This window comes from Opisthocomus hoazin, chromosome 6 (assembly GCF_030867145.1).
Source record: "Opisthocomus hoazin isolate bOpiHoa1 chromosome 6, bOpiHoa1.hap1, whole genome shotgun sequence".
Lineage (NCBI taxonomy): Eukaryota > Metazoa > Chordata > Aves > Opisthocomiformes > Opisthocomidae > Opisthocomus > Opisthocomus hoazin.
This window is the reverse complement of record NC_134419.1, coordinates 54,915,489-54,936,422: the sequence shown is the minus strand read 5'-3', so window position 1 is coordinate 54,936,422 and position 20,934 is coordinate 54,915,489. Positions and strand designations below refer to the sequence as shown.

General features: G+C 41.8%; 1 protein-coding gene across 4 annotated transcripts in view; it reads left to right on the top strand.

Annotated features, from left to right (window-relative positions):
• MICU1 (mitochondrial calcium uptake 1) overlaps positions 1–20,934 on the top strand; it is a 114,401-nt gene that overhangs the window by 48,670 nt on the left and 44,797 nt on the right. For 3 of the 4 annotated variants that reach the window (XM_075423189.1, XM_075423186.1, XM_075423187.1), the window contains exons 7-8: positions 10,780–10,845; positions 12,072–12,186. In XM_075423189.1, the coding sequence (XP_075279304.1) occupies positions 10,780–10,845; positions 12,072–12,186 (181 nt within the window). The remainder of the gene's footprint in view (positions 1–10,779; positions 10,846–12,071; positions 12,187–20,934) is intronic. The other variant, XM_075423188.1, reaches the window with a different exon arrangement.

The following is a 20,934-nucleotide window of genomic DNA, read 5'->3' as shown; positions in this document are numbered from 1 at the left end:
TGAGAGGATAATTCGAGGAGAGTAAGAAATAAGTTGGCCTTGGCTCTCCCTTGGAAATGAAAGAAGCTGACAGTAGATTGATTTGTCTGATAGCATCTTGTTCTCATTTTGTTGCTTGCTTTGGGTTTCACTTTAAAAAACAACACTGTCTTTACTCAGTCAAGCACCAACTGAGGTGCTGCAGAGCTGACCTTACTCATTCAAGTTTCACTTGCATAGTAGCACCTGAGGGATGAAAACCTTCTGCATCTCTTCTTCCTTGCCAGTTTCCAACTACATTTTCCTCTTGGGTTATCAAAGCATCCTCTACCTGGAGACTTTCTGGTGCTTTCCATCTGTGTATTGGCAAAGCTGCTGAGCTCAAGCAGAAGGGTAAAACGTCCGTCATTCCTCTGAGCATCCTTGCAAATGTTGCGCAGAGGTGATGGGAGTTGTGGTGCAGGCAAGTGCTCAGAAAGTAATAGGCCTGTTCACTGGAAATTTCCTCTGTATTTTTAAGGTGAAAGGAGTTTCAGAGCAGTTGGACACAAGCAAGCTGTGGTACTGAAAAGTACTGAGAATCTGCAGGCTAGATCCTGGCTGAAGAGTAGAAAAGAGAATGAATTTTAGTTCCAAGCAAAGATGTATACCCAGAGTTGCATGCAAGTAATAATTTAGGAAGAGATTTAGTTAAAAGAATAGAACCAGCTGTGTAGTCAGTTGCATTTTAATTACATATTACAGAATGATGTTTAAAATATCAGTGTGAATTTTGAGCATGTATGTTTGAGAAGTAAATGTTACAGCATCAGTAAGCAGATGTATGAGCTGCTTTTTTCACAGAACCAATTTTATTTATGTAAAACTACCATCAAAACAACTAATTGGCTGTCATGCGGTGATCGAGACTGGTCTTGCCAAAGGATTTTATGGAGTGATGTGCCTCTGTACTGTAATTGCATTGGGTTTCTGAAGCACCTTGCTGTGCATGTGATTGAATGATGTGGTGAGAAGACAATACCAGTTTTTTTTTCTTCTTTCTGCCCCTCTTTCTTCCTAGTGATAATCTATAGAGTTGATGGAGAGGGAGGTAAATGTTACTACCTTATTAATGGGAACAATGCTCCTGTAACTTGAGCCTAAATGCTTTTTCTTCACTCATTACAAGACCAAAAACCCAGGAGACATTCATCCAGCAAAAACCCTTGGTCAGATCTGTTTGCCAGCATGAACTCATACTTTTCTTTGACCTGCTGCTGCTGAGTGTGTGGGGAGGCAACTCTGTCCTTGGCTCCATTTTTGTCTAAGTGTGGTGGTTTCTCCCCCAGGGAAGCAAGCTCTGGAAAGCAGAGGAAAAGAGGCATTGATTACTATTCATTCAGAGTGGGGAAAAAAATATTAATCAGTCTGCAGACATTTCAAAGTGTTCATACTGGGCCTGAACAAAAGGCTGGTGTGAGAATAGACGCAATCTAATGTGTAGCTCAGGGTGCTGTGGCATGCAGGTGACCACAGCTGTTCATCTGCTCCGTTTCCGCTGTGCATCTTTCCTCCTCTGGCATTTTGGCTGTGGGAAAGCCAATGCTTTTTTAACCCATCTGTGAAGCACTGTGCTTTTCAGGGCTGCCAGAGGCAGATCCCATGGTGTCCCTTCTTTCATCCTACCATCTTGAAAAGCTTCCCTCTGGTTAGAAGGAGTGAAGATGTGCTGTTCCCCTACTGCTGAACGCTCGTTAGGGCTTAAGAAAGAGCGTTTCTGAGAGCAATGTGGAGATGTTCTTGCTGTGTCAGACTTTCAAACTGAGGCGTTGTACTGTTCCATCATTTTACATGCATCTTGGTTAGCAAGATGATAGTGATGAATAAGCTTTCACTAAATAGAATTATGTATCTTAGCACATGTAATGCAGCATAAGCTTTATTAACGTTACAGTGGTTGTAATACAGATTGTTTAAAATTTTCTTTTTTCATGCCCTGTTTGCTTTTTTTGGCTTATGCATTATTGATTGAAAAGCTTAATCTCTCAAAGAAAAAAAAGCCATGCTGTTAGTGGTGTTCCTCTAAAGCGCGAGCTGCATATCCACCCTGTTCAGAGCAAAATCATGCCCTGACACCTGGGTCCTGCGGTGCAGTCCCCATCCTGGTAAGCCAGCGTGGGGGAGCTCCCAGGCGTGCTGCAGCTGAGCTTTTGGCAGTGCAGCCTAGTGTAAAAGTGGGAGCAGAGGCAGAAAATGGATGTGGTGGGTGCACAGCATAGATCCATCTTTGTGTGGTTGGGCGTTCCCACCAAAGGTAAGCTGTAGTGCTTTTAAGAGACCTCTAGCCTATTTAGGAAAAAACACCCTAGATGGCTTATTAGTTTAATACAGAATACACCTGACTTGCTCTTTTTGTTCTCCTGCGGGGAAAATTTCTTGCTACTGCTTAATACGAACAAAAGCCTGTAAGCTACCAGCGACAGCTTACCCTTCTGCTACCATTGCTGCAGGAAGTAATTATAGAGGCTTTCAATGCCCTCTAATTAAATTTATGAATAAAGTATTTCCTGCCAGCATTTATATTTACATCTCTAGATGTTTGGAGATGCCATAGAGTAACGCAGAGCAATAGCAAAATGAAGGAAAAGGAGAAGACTTTGAATAGTTTCTGTGAAGGACAGTAAAACATCTGAAATTCGCTTCCACTGCATAGTGCAGGCTTGTATGATGGACCAGTACAACGATTAGCTTAAGCTACACTTATCTGCCAGAGCCCTGTAACTGGAGGTGTGTGTCTATTAAAGAAGAGTTGCTGGGAGTCAGCTCAGGAGGAAGATTTCTTGCCAGATGATTTTTAAAGAGCATCTGAGGAGCAGAGGAGGCTGGAAAAGTGTTCTCAGGAAGGATCCTTATGAAAAGGACTTGGAGGTAGAAGGACCATCCTTCATACAGGTTGTTGTAGTGGATTGAGGGATCTTGCTGCCACGTTTGAAAGAGGGGTAAAAGGGAGCCTTTCTTCATTAGCCTGAATTTCTGGGGTCCTTTGTTTTGTGTATGAACTAAGGCTGGATTGTGAGACTTCCACCAGAGTGATGTAGACTCAGACTTGCAGCAAGTGAGGCAAGCTCAAAGTCCTGCTGTCATTCAGGAGCCAAACTATAGATCAGAACTCTGAGCTCCTGCGATCTTCAAGTGCCTGTGAAACGTTCATTCAAAAGGGTGCAACTCTAAATGATACCTTCACAAAAGCAAGCTATTGCAATTCAGTAAATAGTAGCGTAAAGTGCATGTGCAGTTGATTTACCAAGCCTGTTAACCAAGAAGGATACTCAGTACTTTCTCTAGCTTAGGTGCAATGAATGCAGGTGAGGAGTCCTCTAAATCCATGAGGTCTTGCCAATGTCTGTTGTAAGACTGTTTGAAATAAATGAGTCCCCAGTGTCAGCAGTTTGAGCTGTTGAGTTTAGGTTGTGGCTTGCTTGGAGATACCTTGAAGCATTCAGCTATCCCAGTCTATAATCCATGTAAAATGTCACTGTCCGATTTCAGATTTCCTGCTTTTGGACTCCTTCACCTTCTGATCTCAGTGCAGGTAGTATTTACATAATTACCAAGAGGCATCTTCTTACATAGATAATAGCCTTACGCTCATGTGTATGAATGTTCCTCTGCCGTCCCCAAAAGCATCATAACAAACTGTCAGGAGACAACTCCTGCCTGTGGCCCTTTGTGGAAAAAAGCAGAAATGCAGTTTATTGCAGGTCGTCAACAAATCTGAGCTGAGCTGACACGTTTTTTCTCTTGACTTTCTTTGCTGATGCCACTGTCCATGTCCGTGGGTTTCTTTGCTTGCTAGCTTCCTCCTCCCAGGCCAAACCTGGCCCTCCCATCTGCTTTGGTTAGCAGTTTTGAGTTACTTTTGTGTTCCTCAGTGCTTTTCCCTGTTTACTGGGACCTGTGTGGACAGTGATTTGCAAATTCTTCTCTTGTTTTTAATAAAAACAGATTTCATCAAAGGAAATACTTAATTGCTTGTAACACAGGTAAACGCATGGTGCACAAACTTCCCTGTGGACACCTGGATTGCTTTCCGTCCACGTACAGAACACGCTGCCTTTCCTACCTCCTCTATCGAATGTTCGTGATGTATTTTGGTTTTGACAGAGCTCTACTTGCTGTTGCATTTTGTACTGCTAATTCTGTTGCTCGTTTTCACAGGGCTCATTTGGCGCATACTACTAAAATGTTCTGGTTGCTGTATGACCTCTTTTATTCTGGTTTCTAGGTACCTGGTGGGTGTTTCTTTCAGCTGCTAATATTTCTGATATTTGTGTCTTTATTCTAACTATGGTTTGTTTTTTTGGTGTAACCAAGCATTCCCTCGTTTTCTTCCCTTTTCTAACCCTCTCCCCTTCCACCAGGATTTCTGGCAGGTACAAAGCAGACAGCATGTGCTTTGATTAGTTTGTGCTTCAGACCTCATAATGTGCACTTTTCATGTAAAAGGGACAGTGTATGCTCACCCCTTCTCCCCGCTCCTTTAATAAATAATTCTGAATCCTCTCCTTGATCCTCAGCCTAGGGAATTTATTTCAGAATACTTGAACTTGGCTTGTTAAGAGTACAGTCCTCAGGGTAGCCGTTAATACATGGCTTTATTAACGGGAACATTTTTGAGTAAAGCTCAAATGTGTATCTCCCTGTCCTCCTATTTTCACGGTGTCTTTTGAGACTTCTGACTTATTTTGCAGCTTGATGAGACTGTGATAGAGCTGGCCCTGTTGGAAAATGGCATTTTCTACTCGAGGCCACAAAGTTAGTTTTTTTCTGTGAGAAAGGACAGGCGTTTCTCTGGCCAAATGCTGTGGGGAAATGCCATGTATTTGAAGGTGTGCAAGTTCGGGGAAGGATATTTTTGCAAACTTTCTTGAGTTTTTCAGGTTACAGAACTATGTAGGGTGAAGTATGTTAAAGAATATTTGAGGAAGAAGATGTTTAGACGCTGTAGTTCATAAGATGATTTCTAGGAAAAGGAACTAGAAAGCAGAGGGAAGTTTATTCAGTATTAGTAAGCAGAGGGGGAAATGTACTCTAAATACTTTCAGTTTGCCCTGTAGCTTTGTGACCATAGTGAAATCCATAGGGGAATTTAGCAAAAAATAAGCAATTTGGTGACAAAGTGCCCTTAGTGGATGTATGCAGTCTTTTCATCAAGAAGTGGTTTATGGGATCATTTTTGGCTTTCTTTGGTAGTTTTGCTGCCATTAGATTAATGCTTAATACTTAAGGGATAAAAATTGACCTCTGAAAATGCAGTCCTTGGGGAATGTGAAGTTACCAGGCAGAAGGGGAGAGGGGTGGAGGATGGACAGAGCAGGGTGGGAGGGAATGTTTTAGGAGATGTCTAACCTCATTGACTACAGAAGAAGGGCAGGTCTGGATGGGAGAAGCAGGTGTAGAAGAAAAGAGTGAGAGAGTAAAAGGGAATGGCAAGGTTTTTAGTTGTATCTTACTTTGGTTCCTTAAACCATTTGCGAGTGTGGTGACAATTTCTACATGATAACATGTGGATTTTCCTCAGACCCCTTTCACTCATTTGGTGAGTGATTAGTACTGAGTGTGTGGCCCCAATCTCATCATATGAGCCAATGTTTAATGCTTGCTTTCTATACAGAATTATTATTTTTCTCATGTACTTTGACACTGGAATTTTTACCAGAGTGAACGAGCAGCGTGCATTATCAACATAACGAGTTCATCTTGGTAATGTGAGCTGAGACAAGGGAAAGCAGTATCCTGATTTCCATCTGGAGACCTAAACAGCCATTTAAATTCAAAGGTGTCAAAAGTCAGCTCATTTTAGAAGCATAATGTGAGACATCAAGGACTTAATTTTAATCCTCCCCCATCAAATTTCCATGACGAATGCTGCTGTGGTCCTACAGATTGTGATTTTATTACCCTGCGGAGGTCTGAGACAGCACAGCGGAAGGGAGCAGAAGTATAGACTGTCCCTTTTCCGAGGCATTTCCTATTTGCTTTTCCAGCAGGGGTTTCTCCCTTGCATGAGTCGGTCTGCTGCCTGCGAAGGGTCGCGAAAGTCTGTGTCATTTTTTTCTTGGTCGTACAGAATGCTGGCCTTGCATTTCAGGTGCCGTTTGTTTTAAAGATGATGAATATTTACAGCCTTGCTGGAAGGAGGGAATGCAGATTTCTCTTTCCAGTCTCAGGAGACCACCTATAGTAATAATTGCTGCCAATGTTTTCATTCTCTGTATGTGTTCAAATTCAAATTCAGAGGGAGAGAGTATGCAGAACAACTTCATCCATGTACAGCTCTGTATTTTTGCTCCCTGTGTATATATACAGATAAAATAACCCCCAAATCTAAGGTTTTTAGAAAACTCTTTGTTAAAAAAATACTCTAGAAAGGTCATAGACAGCAGTATTTATCTGCCAACAGTATATATTAGGCTTTTTCCTAACAATGCTAACAATCACCCAGCATGATTTGCTGTGCAGAATCTGTTTGCGTTTGCCTGTGTTAGTATGTAGACTTCATAGTAAACTATCTAGAGCCACTAGGAATGATACCATGAACTTTTCCACTGCAAAAAGAGGTTTATGAGTTTCAGAAAGTCCTTGTGCTGTTTCCATCAGAACCTTAAACAGTTTTTTCTTCTTTAGTGATATATAAAAAGTGGTAGGAAAAAATCCCAGGCGGTGCATCCAAAATGACTGATTTTGCATCCACATGATAAAGCCTGCTTTAAAAACCCCAAATCCCTCTACTCTCCCCCAAGTCCTTTTTTTATCCTTTGTTTTTGTCCTTGTTTCATAGCATGGAGCCACTTCCCCTGCACATTTTTCCCTAAAGGGCTTTTGAACATCTGGGCTGAAAGACTCCATTTTTAAATCTGTATCCGAAAGCCTTTTTGTATCTTTATTTCTGTTTTCTTGATGTAGGTAGTGAGGTGCCAACATCAGTTGTCATGAAATCTCTAAATACATTACTTTGGTTCTTTAAAATCTTCAAAAAAATGAGCAAAAATCAAAAATCTCCCTCGTTTCAGAGCCTCCAGGTCAGCATTTTGATGCAGACAGAGTTCAAAGCATTAATATTTTTAGTTACTGCAGCAAGCTGTATTGCTGGTATTTTCACTGGTGTTTCTTAAGGGTTTTCCCTTCTCTATCTTGTGTGATAGACTAATAGAGCATCTGCTGGAAACGCATTAGTCAGCAAGTGTCTCGGCGTATATTTCCCCGGATTTTAAACAGTCCTGCTCAGGAAGGAGCTGTGGTAGTCTGTGCCAGCACAGTGCTCTGCTGGACCAGACAAATAGGAGCTGCATCGCGGCGCGTTTAAATGTTGTGTAGCGCTAATGAGATGGCAGATGCTAGCTGATATTTTTAAAGATGTCAAACAATACATGTGGTAGGTGCTAAAGAGTGTTTAACATGCATTTGTTAAATGAATTGTCCAGTAAATTTTGTGAAAATATTTGTTTTCCCATCCTTAAAAGGGTTTCTAATAATTTTTATTTATAGGGGTACTGTTTTAAGTCTAACGTATCAAGCCACGTGCGAGCAGGACTAATAGCACGTCATGTCTATGGGTACTGCTTAATGTTACGTGCACAAGTACTAATGTGGGGGGTTTTGTCTCTTCTTAGGTTTCATTTGTAGAGCTAAGTATCCCAAAATTACAGTAATATGGAGGGTCATCTTTAGCTTATAAAGCCAGAAAATTCAGAAATGAGGAAAGAAATTGTCTGTATTAGGCAAACTTGTAACACAGATATTTTGGAAACTCCCACCGTGGAAAAGAGAATTTCTTTTTAAGACTGAACATACAGCATATTGACTTCTTTTCCTATATGTTTACAGCTAACCGTAAAAGAAATAGGTTAATAGAGCCTTTTAAATGGTTTGTGTAACTGAAGGTGGTCAGTTGGGACTGAAAGAGAATTGCTTTGCAACAAGGTGACTTCACTGTTTGGAACATTCATGGTTTTGTATTTGCTTACACAGTATTGGTGACCTTAAAGTATTTCTTTTAAAAAGGAGCAAACTGGGTATGAGGACATTTGTCAATAAAAGATGGTTATGCTTCATCTGAAATTCCTTACTAATTTACAAAATTTCATTCTGGTTCTGGAGAAATACTTGTTATCTTGCATGCACTTTGATATTTATTTTGTTGTCATGTTGGAAGGCATAGGTCACTGTTGAGTCGTCACATAAGGCTGATAAATTCCTGAAGGTTTGGTGCATATAAGTACAAAGGTGATGTTGAAACGTAAACAAGCTATGTGAGTAAATGTGCTGAAAGTGTGTTTTCTCCTCCAGATTGAAACACAAACTGTGGACTCCTAAGTGATTTACCAAGAATGTGTTCTTCCCAAAGTGGCAAATTAAACGCTGGTCATAAAGTAGTTTCTGAAATGCAAAATGAAGTGGAGCTGCAAGGGTTTAGCTGATGAAGCTTTTCTAAATGCGCGTTAGGAATGCAGAGCAAACACCAGCACCTTGCATCCCTCTCTGCCTTTGCAGAGAAGGCATCCCTTAACTTGCAAAACTAATTTTTTTTCAGATTTGCATAATTCAGTAGTAACATTTCACTCTTCACTCATACCTGGGAAAACAATTTTAAAATCCAAAAGAAAGGTAATATTTGGCGAGGAATGGAAGGAATCAGTGGGAGGTTTTTTCCCCACAAATGCTTTGTACCTGGAAGCTGTACCATGTACCTCTCTCGAGGGAGGCTCCAGCAGTAGATAAGTTTTGGGTTACAATATGTGAAGTTTGTGTGATATCTTTGGGTGTTTTGCTTGCGTGCAGCCAGCCTGTAACACAGGTCTGGGGAGTTGCCTGTATATGGCTGCAGCTTGGTTTCATAGAGCACACAGGTCTGGGGGAGGCTGGTCGCTGTTATTGGTATGTTCAGCCCCTGTTCTGGTGCTGTTTTGTTGGGCTTGGAGCCTGAGCTGGAAAGGGCAAACCAAGCTTTGTGTTTTGAAATCTGATTATGTTACTTTTTTACCTGTTGTCAATGTTTGGTATTGTAAGATAATCCTCTGAATGCCTGTAAAAGTTTTATTCCACGGAGACTGGGCTGGTGGCTTTTCACTGAACTTACACAGCCATGTTTGTGCCGAAAGCAATGGTGTATTTGGGTTTATTTTTATGTGTTACTTTGGATGTTTGCTTGTTTGTGTGCTTGTTTAATATGAATCTACTGCTTCATTAAAAAATATACATCATAACTGTAAACTGCCATGGCTTGCTCACTTGTGAATGCTCAGTTTTGAATGTTTTTCGGGTGTGCTGAGTGATCTTAATCAGTTACTCTGGTCTTGGGAATAGATTTAGCATAGAAAAAATTTCTTAAATGGAAGACATTTGACTGTTTGAACACTTTGAGAATTAGCTTGTGTTCAGATACAAACGGGATTGAAATGTGAAAGTTGTCCTGAAATTGTGTGGATAACTTATTTGTGAAGATGATGTCTCTAAAAGAGGATGGAGGCTTGGAAAATGATTTTTTGCTACATTTTCTGATCCCATGAAGTACCTTTCTGGCTAGAAGGGGTGGTAGAGTGTGCTGGAAGGAAAGTAGAATGTGGAAAAGAAGCTCGAGGTCTATAGACAGTGGTTTTAGGTGTTAGCGAGGACTGACTTTGGGTTTTTCCACCTTGAATTTTGAGGAATCACAACAGTGCACATCATGCTTTGTGAAGCAGGGAGACTGATATCCTCCCTCCCCCCAGGGGTTATAATGTAATTCTGTAGAATATAATGTTTAATGGTGGGTAACAACTGCTGAGAAGGATACTTTCAGCCTTTCCTGTAGTGGGGCAATCTTCCCACGTACTTTTTGGAAAGCAATCAAACATGCAGCTTCTCAGTAAGCCAGAAGAAAATAAATAGGAGAGTTGTAAATTTTTTTAAATTTCTGTTCTCCTAGTGCTGGGAGCCTGAAAATCTTATCAGGTCAGTTGTTAGATGTAGAAGTAGATGCTTGTTTAAAATAAAGAAATTTTAAAAATTTACTTTATTTGCTGGAAGTAAGATGCAGATGAGTAAATGCTTTTCCCTCCCATCTGTCTACACCTTTGTGTTTCAGAGAGCAGCTAACTTAATATCCTTTTTTACTGTTAGTCTATGGGTGTGGTTTTCAGCTTTGTGAGGAATATTTTGAGCTGTTTGTCGACTAGGAATTTTAAGCGCAGTAAAGAAACCCATAAAAATTAATAAACCAACTTCTGGAACTTTTTTGTGGGATCCTTCGAGCGGCTGCAGTAGGATGCTAATAGCTAGTTTATGATAAACGCTGCTGAAGACAGCCAGTCGGAGGAAGAGACAATAAATCACATGAGCAGGTGAGACGCTGCTGGCAACACCGCTGGCAGCAATTGCAGAAAACTGCTTTCTCCACAAATTCTCCTTTTAGTTTAAAGGAAAACCAGACATTGTTTATTTGTCCTTAACATAAGCATTGGTGTGATTTTGCTTCAGCTCCATCTTGATGGGAAGGGGAAGCAAAAATGTTTGATTTTTTTCCAGTAAATAATACTTCAGCTTGGTATCCCGTAAGCCTAAATAGCAGTTATCCTGTGTGGAATGAATGCCATTAGCTTGTGGTCTGCTGTTAGTGATTTGTCTCTTATTAAATTCCTGGTGCTCTCCAGATAGCTAAGGCAGAGATACAGGGAAGAGTTTTATTTGATCAATACAGCTGAACTTTTTTCCCCTGGAAACTGTGTTTTTTGGTGATCTATATGATTATTTTTGTTTCTTTTCTTGTGGTTTCCAAGCCAGATACGGGTTAAACTTTCATCTAAATTATTAGCTGAGCTCATCCCCACTCTGCAGTCACATACAATGGTGAGTTCTCTCTCAAAAAAAAAAGTAACCTGAGGTGGATGAGAGGCATCAGCTGCAGACAGTGGGTCTGACCTGGAGAGGCTACACGCTGACTCTTGCTGGGATGTCTACTTAGGCTTCTTAGCGGCGCCAGGTCAAAGCAACGACCTGATTGCTTCAAAACCTTCTTGCTCTTTGCAAGTCTAACCGTTCAACTTGATGTTATATTTTGCCTGCTTATTTTATTGTTGGTTAACCGGTTTTCTTTCCTTTATATTGTATATGATGGGATCTCCGCTAGACAGAGGTAACGGTGGGGGACAGTTGTGTAGCTGGACCCTCGTGTGGTGGTGTTTTGTCAGTGGTTTTTCCTAAAACTGTTCCTAAATTCAGCCTTGCTTTCACCATGCTTCTGTGCTTGCATGACCTGGTTTCTGTGGAATAACCTCATCCATGGCTACTCTCCTTTATATTAATTTCATTTTCCTTTGTGTGTGTGTGTGTGCGCGTGTGCCGCCTCTTGCTGTGTTCTCAAAGTGGGTTGCCAGTGTGGATTTCCTAACAGTTTTGTGGATCCTTTTCAGTCTTTGAAGGTTCTGCAGATCAAAGGGACTCAGATTTGAGCTTAGTAAAGGATACGAGCTGACAAAACGTGGTATTTTCTATTAAAACAAGATGTTGAAAAAGATCTGGAGTAAAAGAGAGAGAGACTGAGAATGATGTGGGTCCTGGTCATCCTAGTGAGCTTGCTAAACACACTCCCGAATCGTGTGCTTCTGATAACTACACATTTTTGATAACTTTGATCGGCCTTTATAGTCTTGTGAAATAGTTCTTTCTTGGTTGCTGCTACAACAAAGTAAAACTGAAAGACTATTAGTGAAATACAGTAATTTCCTTTTTGAATCCTTTATTAAAAAACCTGACTCTCATAACACTCATCTCTTAAAGACTCAGACAATTTTAAGCAAAATTGATACAGTTTTATTTATCTGTATTTCAGCTAGGCTAAACCATTTAATAATGTGCAATCCCTCATTTGAGATGGGGAAGCGCTGATCTTTGCAGAGCATTTCTGACAGATTTGAAGGCTGGAAAAGGTCCACTGAATGTGAATGGAGATAGTAGGGATGTGTGTACGTGGAATGGCTTGTTGGTGGTAAGAACACAGATAAAGCTTTCCATTTCTCTGTTTAATCAATTGTTTTATTTTCTCTTTTTGGGGTGTGGATCGGATGAATAAGTAGAAATTATCCCAGGAGCGAGAGAAGTTTGCTGATGAGGACAGCATATTTTATGCACTTGGAGAATGTGGACTCATTTCTTTTTCTGACTACATCTTCCTCACGACAGTCCTTTCCAGTAAGTACAGTGGTTTTGTTGGGTTTTTTTCTCTGCAATTGCTGCTTTTTTTAAGTTTTGAAGGTTTACAAACAATGAGTTTGTTATTGTCAACGTACATGTGCCTAAAAGGAGTTCTTCATTGCTTGAAGCTCGAGCTGAGTGAATAATTACTCTTGCTTCATCTGGTTTAGACTTAGCTTCGAATGGTTCAGAAAGATAAGCAGATCAATGACTTCTGAAGATTTATTTCTCATTTTAAAAAGTGGCAATTTTTTTTAATGAGTCATTTGACCTGCTGTTCAAAACTGTAACTGGAGATGAGTTGTGTTCATATGATATTATTGTGTTAGGATTAATATTACTTCCCAGCTCTTCATAGGTTACTATGACTGTTCAAACTTTCTTCTCCAGCTGTATTTTCACTTGGGTAAGCTCAGGCTTGTGCATGATGTAGTCCAGTGAGGAGAGAAGTTAAGGTGTTTACATTTCCACAAGTGTTATTACATACTTTCTATCTTTTCACCCTGCTGCATTTGACTTGCATTTCCAATATATCTGTGATCTGTTAAGCTGTTCCAGCAAAATCTTCTGCCCTTGAACTGCTGGCACTTAAAAGTTTGCTTTGTTGGCAACAAACAGTGAAACTGAAGCCATTGGTAATGTCAAACAGCATTTCTAGACTTTCTTCATGGGGAAAACAAGCTCAAAACCTCATTTGCAGAGCTTCTATAGCCACTTGGAAGGTGCTGCTTCACAAGCAGAAGTCAATAGAAATTCCAGTTATTTTTCAGCCCCGTTAGAAAATGTGCCACTGTCCAAATGAACTGGAGGTGTTTTATTTTCAGACTTAAAAAAAAGAGGAGAATAAAATTTGGTCATCTAATCTTGTGTCTGTTTCATGATGATCTGATTACAGGAATTAAAAAATGGACACTTCCCAGTTTACTGTAGACCCCCATTGCTACCTGCTCTGTGCTGTTCAGCGAGTCGGCTGGGTAATTCACTGATGCTTTATAAAAGCAACAGGTCGTTTATTTTTTTTCCCCTCTGTTCTTGCATACTATAACATGACAAATGAAAGAGACAGCTCTTCATTTATGGAGGATCTGTTACCAGAGAGAAGGTCTTGTTTGTTGTCAAATGGGCATGGTGGGGTAAGATGTGTGTGTGACCTTCATGTTGTGAAAACAAATACTGAGAGATAAAAGCAGGGAATTTGTTTTATGATTTTAATCTACTTTTTTGTTTGACTGAGTCTCAGAGCTGACACTTAAGACTTTTGCTGTTCCTTTCTTAGGCTACCCTGTGCCAAAATGATCTAAGGTATTTTCACTTGTGTAACGAGGGCTTTTCATCTGAGTCTCCACAGATGACAGTGAACTCTCAAACGTATAGTACTGCACTGCAGAATGTGGTTTAGAAAACGCTCATGCCCTTGGCTTTATGGCTGTGCTGGTGGTGAACAACCCCTTAATCAAGTATGCAGGGTGCAAAATTAATTTCATGTGCTTCCACAGGCAGCAGCAAGAGAAATTGTTCTTGCTTTGGTTGAATTACTCTGTGAGGATAAAAGAAAAGGGACCGCCTTGTGTTAGAGTAGCACACAGCCTTGGTTTGGAGGGCTGTGCAGGGAAGCATGGGTTTTCTCTTGTTCTTGGGCTTTTAAATGTGTTTGCAGTTACTGGAGAATCAGACTAAAGAGGAGACAGAATTGGGTGGTGTGTGTTTTGAGCAACAATGAGAAGGGTAGGCAAGGCAGGAGCTAATGGAAAAATAGACAAGAAAAAAAGTGTTCCAGGACTTTTAGGCTGATGTTTAGGTATTTGGGGAGTTTGAATGGTGATTGAAGATGGAGGAAGGTCTCTGGAGCTACTGTCAAACAGTGATTCCCCAGAGTGAGAATTTTGGTTTCATTTTTAAAGTATTTGCTTTTATAAAGAATAGAACTCCAAAACAAACTTTACCCTGTGGCTAGATAAAAAATTCCCTGTTATACCGTGCTGGTTTACTCTCCTACTAGTAAACAGTACCTTGCAGGAATCCAGTAGTTTCTGATTTTTTTTTTCGCTGGGAAATTAGTAAAAGAGAATGAGGAAAGTAGATCTTAAACCTGACAGTTCAATGTTGGGTTTCTCACTGTTATTTAAATAACCCAAACATTAAGAAAGTATCTGGACAAGCGAGCTGTAGATTACATCAAATAGCTAAAAGCTGCTAAATATTGAGAAAGGAGGGTGGTGTATTGAGCCCTAAAGCAGGATAATCAGAAGGGGAGTGTGAGATCGGGTCTAGGGGTGGGAGGCAGGAGGGAGAGGCTCTCCTCTGCTGTGCTCAGAAGTGATGGGGAGAAATCAATCGTGGTCTGGTCTGGCTTATTGAACTCAAAACTGATCAGTGATAACTTCTGAACATAAGAAACCTGAAGGGCTTCTTGTTATTGTGCTGCTTGGGAGGGTGGTGTCCAGCAAGTCTGATGAGAGGCCTCCTGCCCATCTCCCTGGCTCTACTGAAAGCACCACCAGGCTTGGAGAGAGCTTTCCCAAAGCATTTCATTTCATTTGTCTTTGCAGCTTCAGCTGAAGCTCACTTCAGTTGTATTCTCTGAAACACGGACTGTGTGGCAGCTACTGGGGAGGGAGAGCAGGAGAGAGGGCTGGAGGCTTCATCTGTGTGTTGCTTGCAGAGAGCTGTTGCAATATTGCACAGAAAATGAAGTCTGTCACCATAGTTTATTTACAAGTGATTTCTCGCTCTAGCATTATCTGTTCTCGTTGGTTGCTGTGTTTCTGTGAAAATGTATTTTTAAAACAACTAGTGAAATAGCATTTAACTGCTTCAGAAAGTCAGCCTGCTATTAAAGGCAATGAGAGCTGAGTAGCCTTGAGAATACCCGATGGTTTCTGTCGCTTCAACCGCTCCCCATGCAATCGTCAGGGTCTATTTGCACTATGGCTGTTTTGAATATGTATTGCTGGCTGACACGAATGTCTTCAGCCTCCTTCCCTACCATGGGAGAGATCTGTTACCTTGCCAGTGGTGTTTTAATCCTGCAAAGCAGCACTAAGTGCTATAGGGCTCGTTCCTGTGAGGAAAGGAGATAGAAGGTTGGTTTGAGTTTATAGGAGTATTTTTGTTTGTGGTCCTGTTCAGGTTAATTTTATTTTTAAACTTTAAGGCTCTCCATTTACCTACATGCATATACATGGGTCCATCTCATCCACACTATATGGTGCAGGGATGTCTTCAGTGCCCTTCTGCCAGCCCAGTCACTGCTGCGTGGGATTTCTGAGACCTATATGCGCAGCACAGAGATCCTCTCCAAGGAAGGTCCAGCTGCTGAACGTAAGCCTAGTTGCTTCATGTGAGACCAGCGGCTCTCTGGCTCAACATCCTGCTTCTGCCATGGGTTGGTCACCATGCTGAGGGACAGAAGGAGAGACATGGGACAGATTTCTCGTAGCTGGCAGTTTGGGATCTTTCCAAGCAGAGCTTGACCTCTCCGGTTTGAAAACCGACATTAGGGCATGGGATGCCCTAACAGCCTCTCTGCCTGCAGTATTCACGTGGTCTGTCTTTGTTCATCTCTTCATCCCTTGTATTTGCATGGTGTGGTGGACTGATGGATCTCCACCAACCTCCTGTATCGCAAAGGACAGTAAATTTGCAGCAGGGAAAGACTACTCTGCTTGCAGCACTTGTTAGCCTGATTCAGAAGTTCCAGAAACTTACTCATGATTATTTCTATAGAATTAGGAAATGGAGTGATTTCATGTTGCTCATAGCAATATCCCAGAACATGCAGATGTTTGGGGTTTCCTCTTTCTCCAGGGGTTCCCTGGAGAGCACAGCTTCTAATGGCCTTTGTCTGGAGCTGCCATTTCCATAGCTTGTTTCTAGATCCTTATTTCAGAGAGACATTTAAGAGAGAATCTTGATTTCCAGCAATGCTCTGTGAGTCATATGGTAACTGATGAGAAGTTGTTGAAAGGTAAGTCTTGTATTCCAGCCGAGGCGCTGTCATATTTTCTCAAATCTCTGAAACTGAGGCGTACGTTTGTCGTTGACATCAAAACCAAACTACGGAATTTGGTGTCGAAATTACACAGTCTCTGGTTCACAAGCTAACAAGCAACATAAAGTGAAACAGCAATAATATTTTTTTTCATTTTTTTTATAATTGGTCAAATAGAAGAAAGATGAAAATGGCATTATCTGGGACATCACTCCAAGGAGAAGCATACTGCATGCTTGGCATGAATTTCTGTATCTGAAGGTAGCACATTGACATGGTACATCTTTCCAAAGGGTGGGTCGGAGCATCCATTCACGTGCCAGATGCTTTAGCTTCCTTATGTATGTACCCTATCCATGCATTTCTGTACAAGACGACAGTTTATTTGGGATTTTACCTGTCAGCTATACTAGTTAACCCCTGCTTTGCTTTCTGTCGGGCACCTCTCACTGTCTCTGGTGGCAATGCGGGCATGTGCAGCTCAGTAACCTTGGAGCTTGTGTTCAAGTAGGGCTTGAACCGACGTGCCTGGGTGGGGGCGTGTGAACCACCCGTGCGGATTTAGAGTGAGGAGCTAACAAAATCTCAATTTCTCCTGGTTTAGGTTGTTTAGGGCTTTTCTTATTATTAGTAGTGCTGATATTTTTACTTTGCGTTGTGGCAGGTTCCTTACCAGCCACTTCCTACCTATTTCCCTGCGTGTGGAGCTGCACCGGTGAGCCAGGCATGATGGTCCAGCCAATGCGATCTGGCTTGTGCTGTTGGGAAATAACACCGGCCCCAGACATGTGCCAGTAATAGAAATAGGGTGTACTTCTACCAGATATGAAAGACCTGTTTTCCGCTCATGAAAGCAGCATTATATTTTAGATTTTAACTGGAATTTGAAAATCAAATCAAAACTTGATTTTCTGGGTGTTAGACGGCTTTAAAGCTTCAGTCTGTATTTTAGTGGAATTTGCATACCTAGGTTTTAAAAGGAGGCATTCTATTTCAGAGGTAATTCTGATTTCCTATCACAAGGATGAATAACGCTTAGCTATTTAAAGATATTTTACCTTTAGATCAGATGATATTGTGGCTCTGTCTCCATGCTGTGGACTAGGTTATTGTAGATGTCTGTTACTTACATTTCTGGACTGATTAAAAAGAAGAAAAGTTGGCTTTGGATTCATTTTCTCAAATAGTGGAATAATTCAAAAGGAAAATTTCTGCAACATTAGGACATTTTAATGTTGGGGGCTTTTTTCTCATATTTATTGCAGCTGGGGCTCAGCCATCTAAATTTTATGGATAGTTGCTTTGCTATAAGGCTGTAACTCTGGTCTCAAAATGTATTACAGCATCTGGAGATGCATTATGTGAAAGTGCATTATCTAGCTCTTCCCTATTACTGGTGCAGTTGCTTGCAATGAACTAGATACCAGTGCTGGGCTGCTGGCTGCGATCTTGTAAGGGTGAGATTGTCTGTGACCTTGATTCTTTCCTTCACACAGAAGTGTTCCAACTCAAACGCATACAGAGTCAATTCTTGCCTAAAATACTGCTGTCCAGAGTCAGACAGAATAATGCTGATTGATATAACTTTAGGGGGGAAAAAAAATAAACCTTGATTAATCTTTGCCTAGAGGAAAAAGGTAAGTTTTTTTAATGTTGTGGCCTTAAAAAAAGGGAAAGAAAAAAGTATGATTATAGCTGCAAAGCTTGAACAGCCATCTCTCTAGATGAAAATCTCTCTCCTTTGGGAGGACTGTGTTAATTTTGGATTCATTAAGAAGTTATATTTTTTTGTTGTCAAGTTACTATGGCCTGTGTACATTAATTTTTCTTAATTTTGGGATAGATGGAAAAGAAGCAGTCATAGGATATTTGACTCCTAATGACTATTTTTTTCTTGAAATAACTCCCCAGTTGAATGCTTGATCTTTCTTCCCACACTGGAGTTGCTGGTGGAGTTACTAGGCTTTGGAATGTGTATCGGAGTCTTGAGCTGCTTTGTGTTTTAATTCCCACCAAAATATGAGATATTCCAGAGTTTTCAAACGAGTAGCCAGAAGTTTTACTTTCTTTAAGTAACATCACCAAAAGAACACCCTACTTTGACAAAGAAATTCTTAACTATGTCTGAAGGGACCAATGTTTATTCTGCAAAAGTGTGTTCAAAATGGTTTTCCTAAAATGCGGTACCTCTGTTTGAGACAGATGCTTTACTGACACTTAATTTTTGTGTGCAACCACATACTGCATGAGTTGCAACAGGAGTCAGAGGGAAAGGCTTGTTGAGAGGTATCTCTTCAAGGCTGGAGTAGTGAGTTTGGGGGAAACAGAAGATCGAATGAGCGCAAAAATAGTAAAATGTGGCCTTTGTCATTAGTGAGCATTTATTGTCTTTTGGAATGCATTGCTTCTGGTGAGAGTAAATGGCAATAAAGAGCAATTGAGTGCTGCAAATTGGGCCATTGAATAATTCTAAACCGTTAAAAATTACATAATTGGCTTAAAAATGCCTAATCAACTCATCTAGTGCCTCAGATGTTCCCTGGGGCTTTATAGTGATGGATCCGGTGGGTTATTCATGTGGTCAGTGCTGCTGCTCGTCATCCGTCTGGTGGAGGTTGCTCATCTTTGTAATGCGACTGTGTGTGCCTTTTGGTTTTCCTATTGCCTTTCTGTTCCCAAATATTTGATTTGAACAAGTGAGCTGAGAAAAAAGTTACTTGCCCATTGCACTAACTCCCAGGTTAGCTGAAAAAGCAACTTGGTGCGTAGAGCTGGCGGAGCTATGGATATACAGAAAGATTGCAATCTGATCTTTCTAGATATATTTGCATATATCTCAAAGCTGGGAATAGGTAACTCATGAATTGGTATTGGTGTGAGCTCCAGTACCATTTATTCATTTGTGTTAATGATTTGAGGAATCATCAGGAAGTTGCTGTATCCTCCTGAACACCTGAAGACTAGAAATAAAGCTAGGAAAGGAACTGCCGTTGCCCTGACCAGTTCCTGACTCATTGCCCAAGGGAAATTAGTTGCAATGAAAAATCATGATTCTTAATAGTATGTCAAACAGGGTAGTGAGGAGATGGCTCACAAAATCAGAGAGAGCTGGAAATGCAGTAGCGTGCTAGGGGAAAATCCATTGTCGATCCATTTACACCAAAGGAGTTGCCAAGACCAGAAAGACCTACCCCCCATATTACTACCACCTCCACAAGGAAGAAAAGATGGGTTATGGCTGTTCGAGACTCCCTTCTGAGGGGAGCAGAGGGTCCAGTATGCTGGGCAGACCTTCCTCATAGGGAAATCTGCTGCCTCCCAGGAGCCCGCATTAGAGATGTCACTAGGAAACTTCCTAGCCTGGTACAACCCTCGGACTACTGCCCATTATTGTCCTTCCACATGAGTGGGGGCAAAGTTGCAGTACGTAGCCCAAGGGTGATTGAAAGAGGCTTCAGGGCCTTTGGACAGTTAGTGAGGGAATCTGGAGCACAGGCTATTTTTTCCTCCCTCCTTACAGTTGTGGGCAGTGACATTGCCAGGAACAGGTGGACCCAATCTATTAATACAAGGCTTCATAGCAGCTGTCACCATCACAACTTTGAGGTTTTTGACAACGGGATGGCCTACATGGCACCAGGCTTGCTGGGGTCAAATGGAATTCACTGTTCTCAAAGGGGAAAGAGGGTCTTTGCTCAGGAGCTTGTGGGGCTTGTTGACAGGATTTTAAACTAGATGTGAAGGGGGAGGGGGAGCATAGGTTTGCCTATGACAAGCTATGGGAGGATACACAATGGTTAGAGGCACGGGATGCTGGTATGAGCCTGCAGCCGGTTGCCCAGAGGCGTGCTGGGGACACTGCAGCACAGTAGAAGTCTTGCGGAGATGAGCTGGGAGCTCCTGAGGCAGCAGGAGCCAACAAGGAAACTTCTGTGAAACACCCCAAGGGAAACAAGGGGTGCTCCTCTATGAAGGTGACATGGCCAACAGCCCGGATGAAATGCCTCTGCACGAACGCACACAGCATGGGAAACAAACAGGAGGAGTTAGGAGCGACCGTGCTGCTAGAAAGCTGTGACCTGACTGCCATTACTGAAACTTGGTGGGACAAATCCCATGACTGGAGCGTGGCCATCGATGGCTACAGGCTGTTCAGAAGGGACAGAAGGGGAAAGAGGGGTGGAGGCATTGCCCTCTACATCAGAAAATCAGTTCAGTGTGGGGAGCTGTCCCTGAAGAGTAGCCACGAGCAGGTCGAAAGCCTGTGGGCAAGAATCAGAGGCAGAGGCAACAAAGGGAACCTTGTGGTTGGTCTCTACTACAGGCCACCTGATCCAAGGGGAGCCTGCTGACGATGCCTTCTTCCTTCAGCTCCAGGAGGCTTCATGCTCGCAGGCTTTCATCTTCCTCGGGGACTTCAACCACCCCGACATCTGCTAGAAAAGTAGCACAGCAAGCTGTAGGCAATCCAGGAGACTCCTGGAGTGCACTGAGGATAAGTTTTTAAGCTGGGTAATTGGCACCCCTACCCGAGGGGATGCAATACTGGGCCTGATGGTCACCGATGCAAGTGAGCTCATCAGTGATGTCAAGACTGGAGGCAGCCTGGACTGCAGTGATCACGCATTGGTGGAGTTCACAGTCCTGAGGGATACGGGAAAGGCAAGGAGTGTAGTCAGGACCCTAAATTGTAGGAAAGCCAACTTCCAGCTCTTCAAGGAGTCAGTAGGACCCCCTTGGAAATGGTCCTCAGG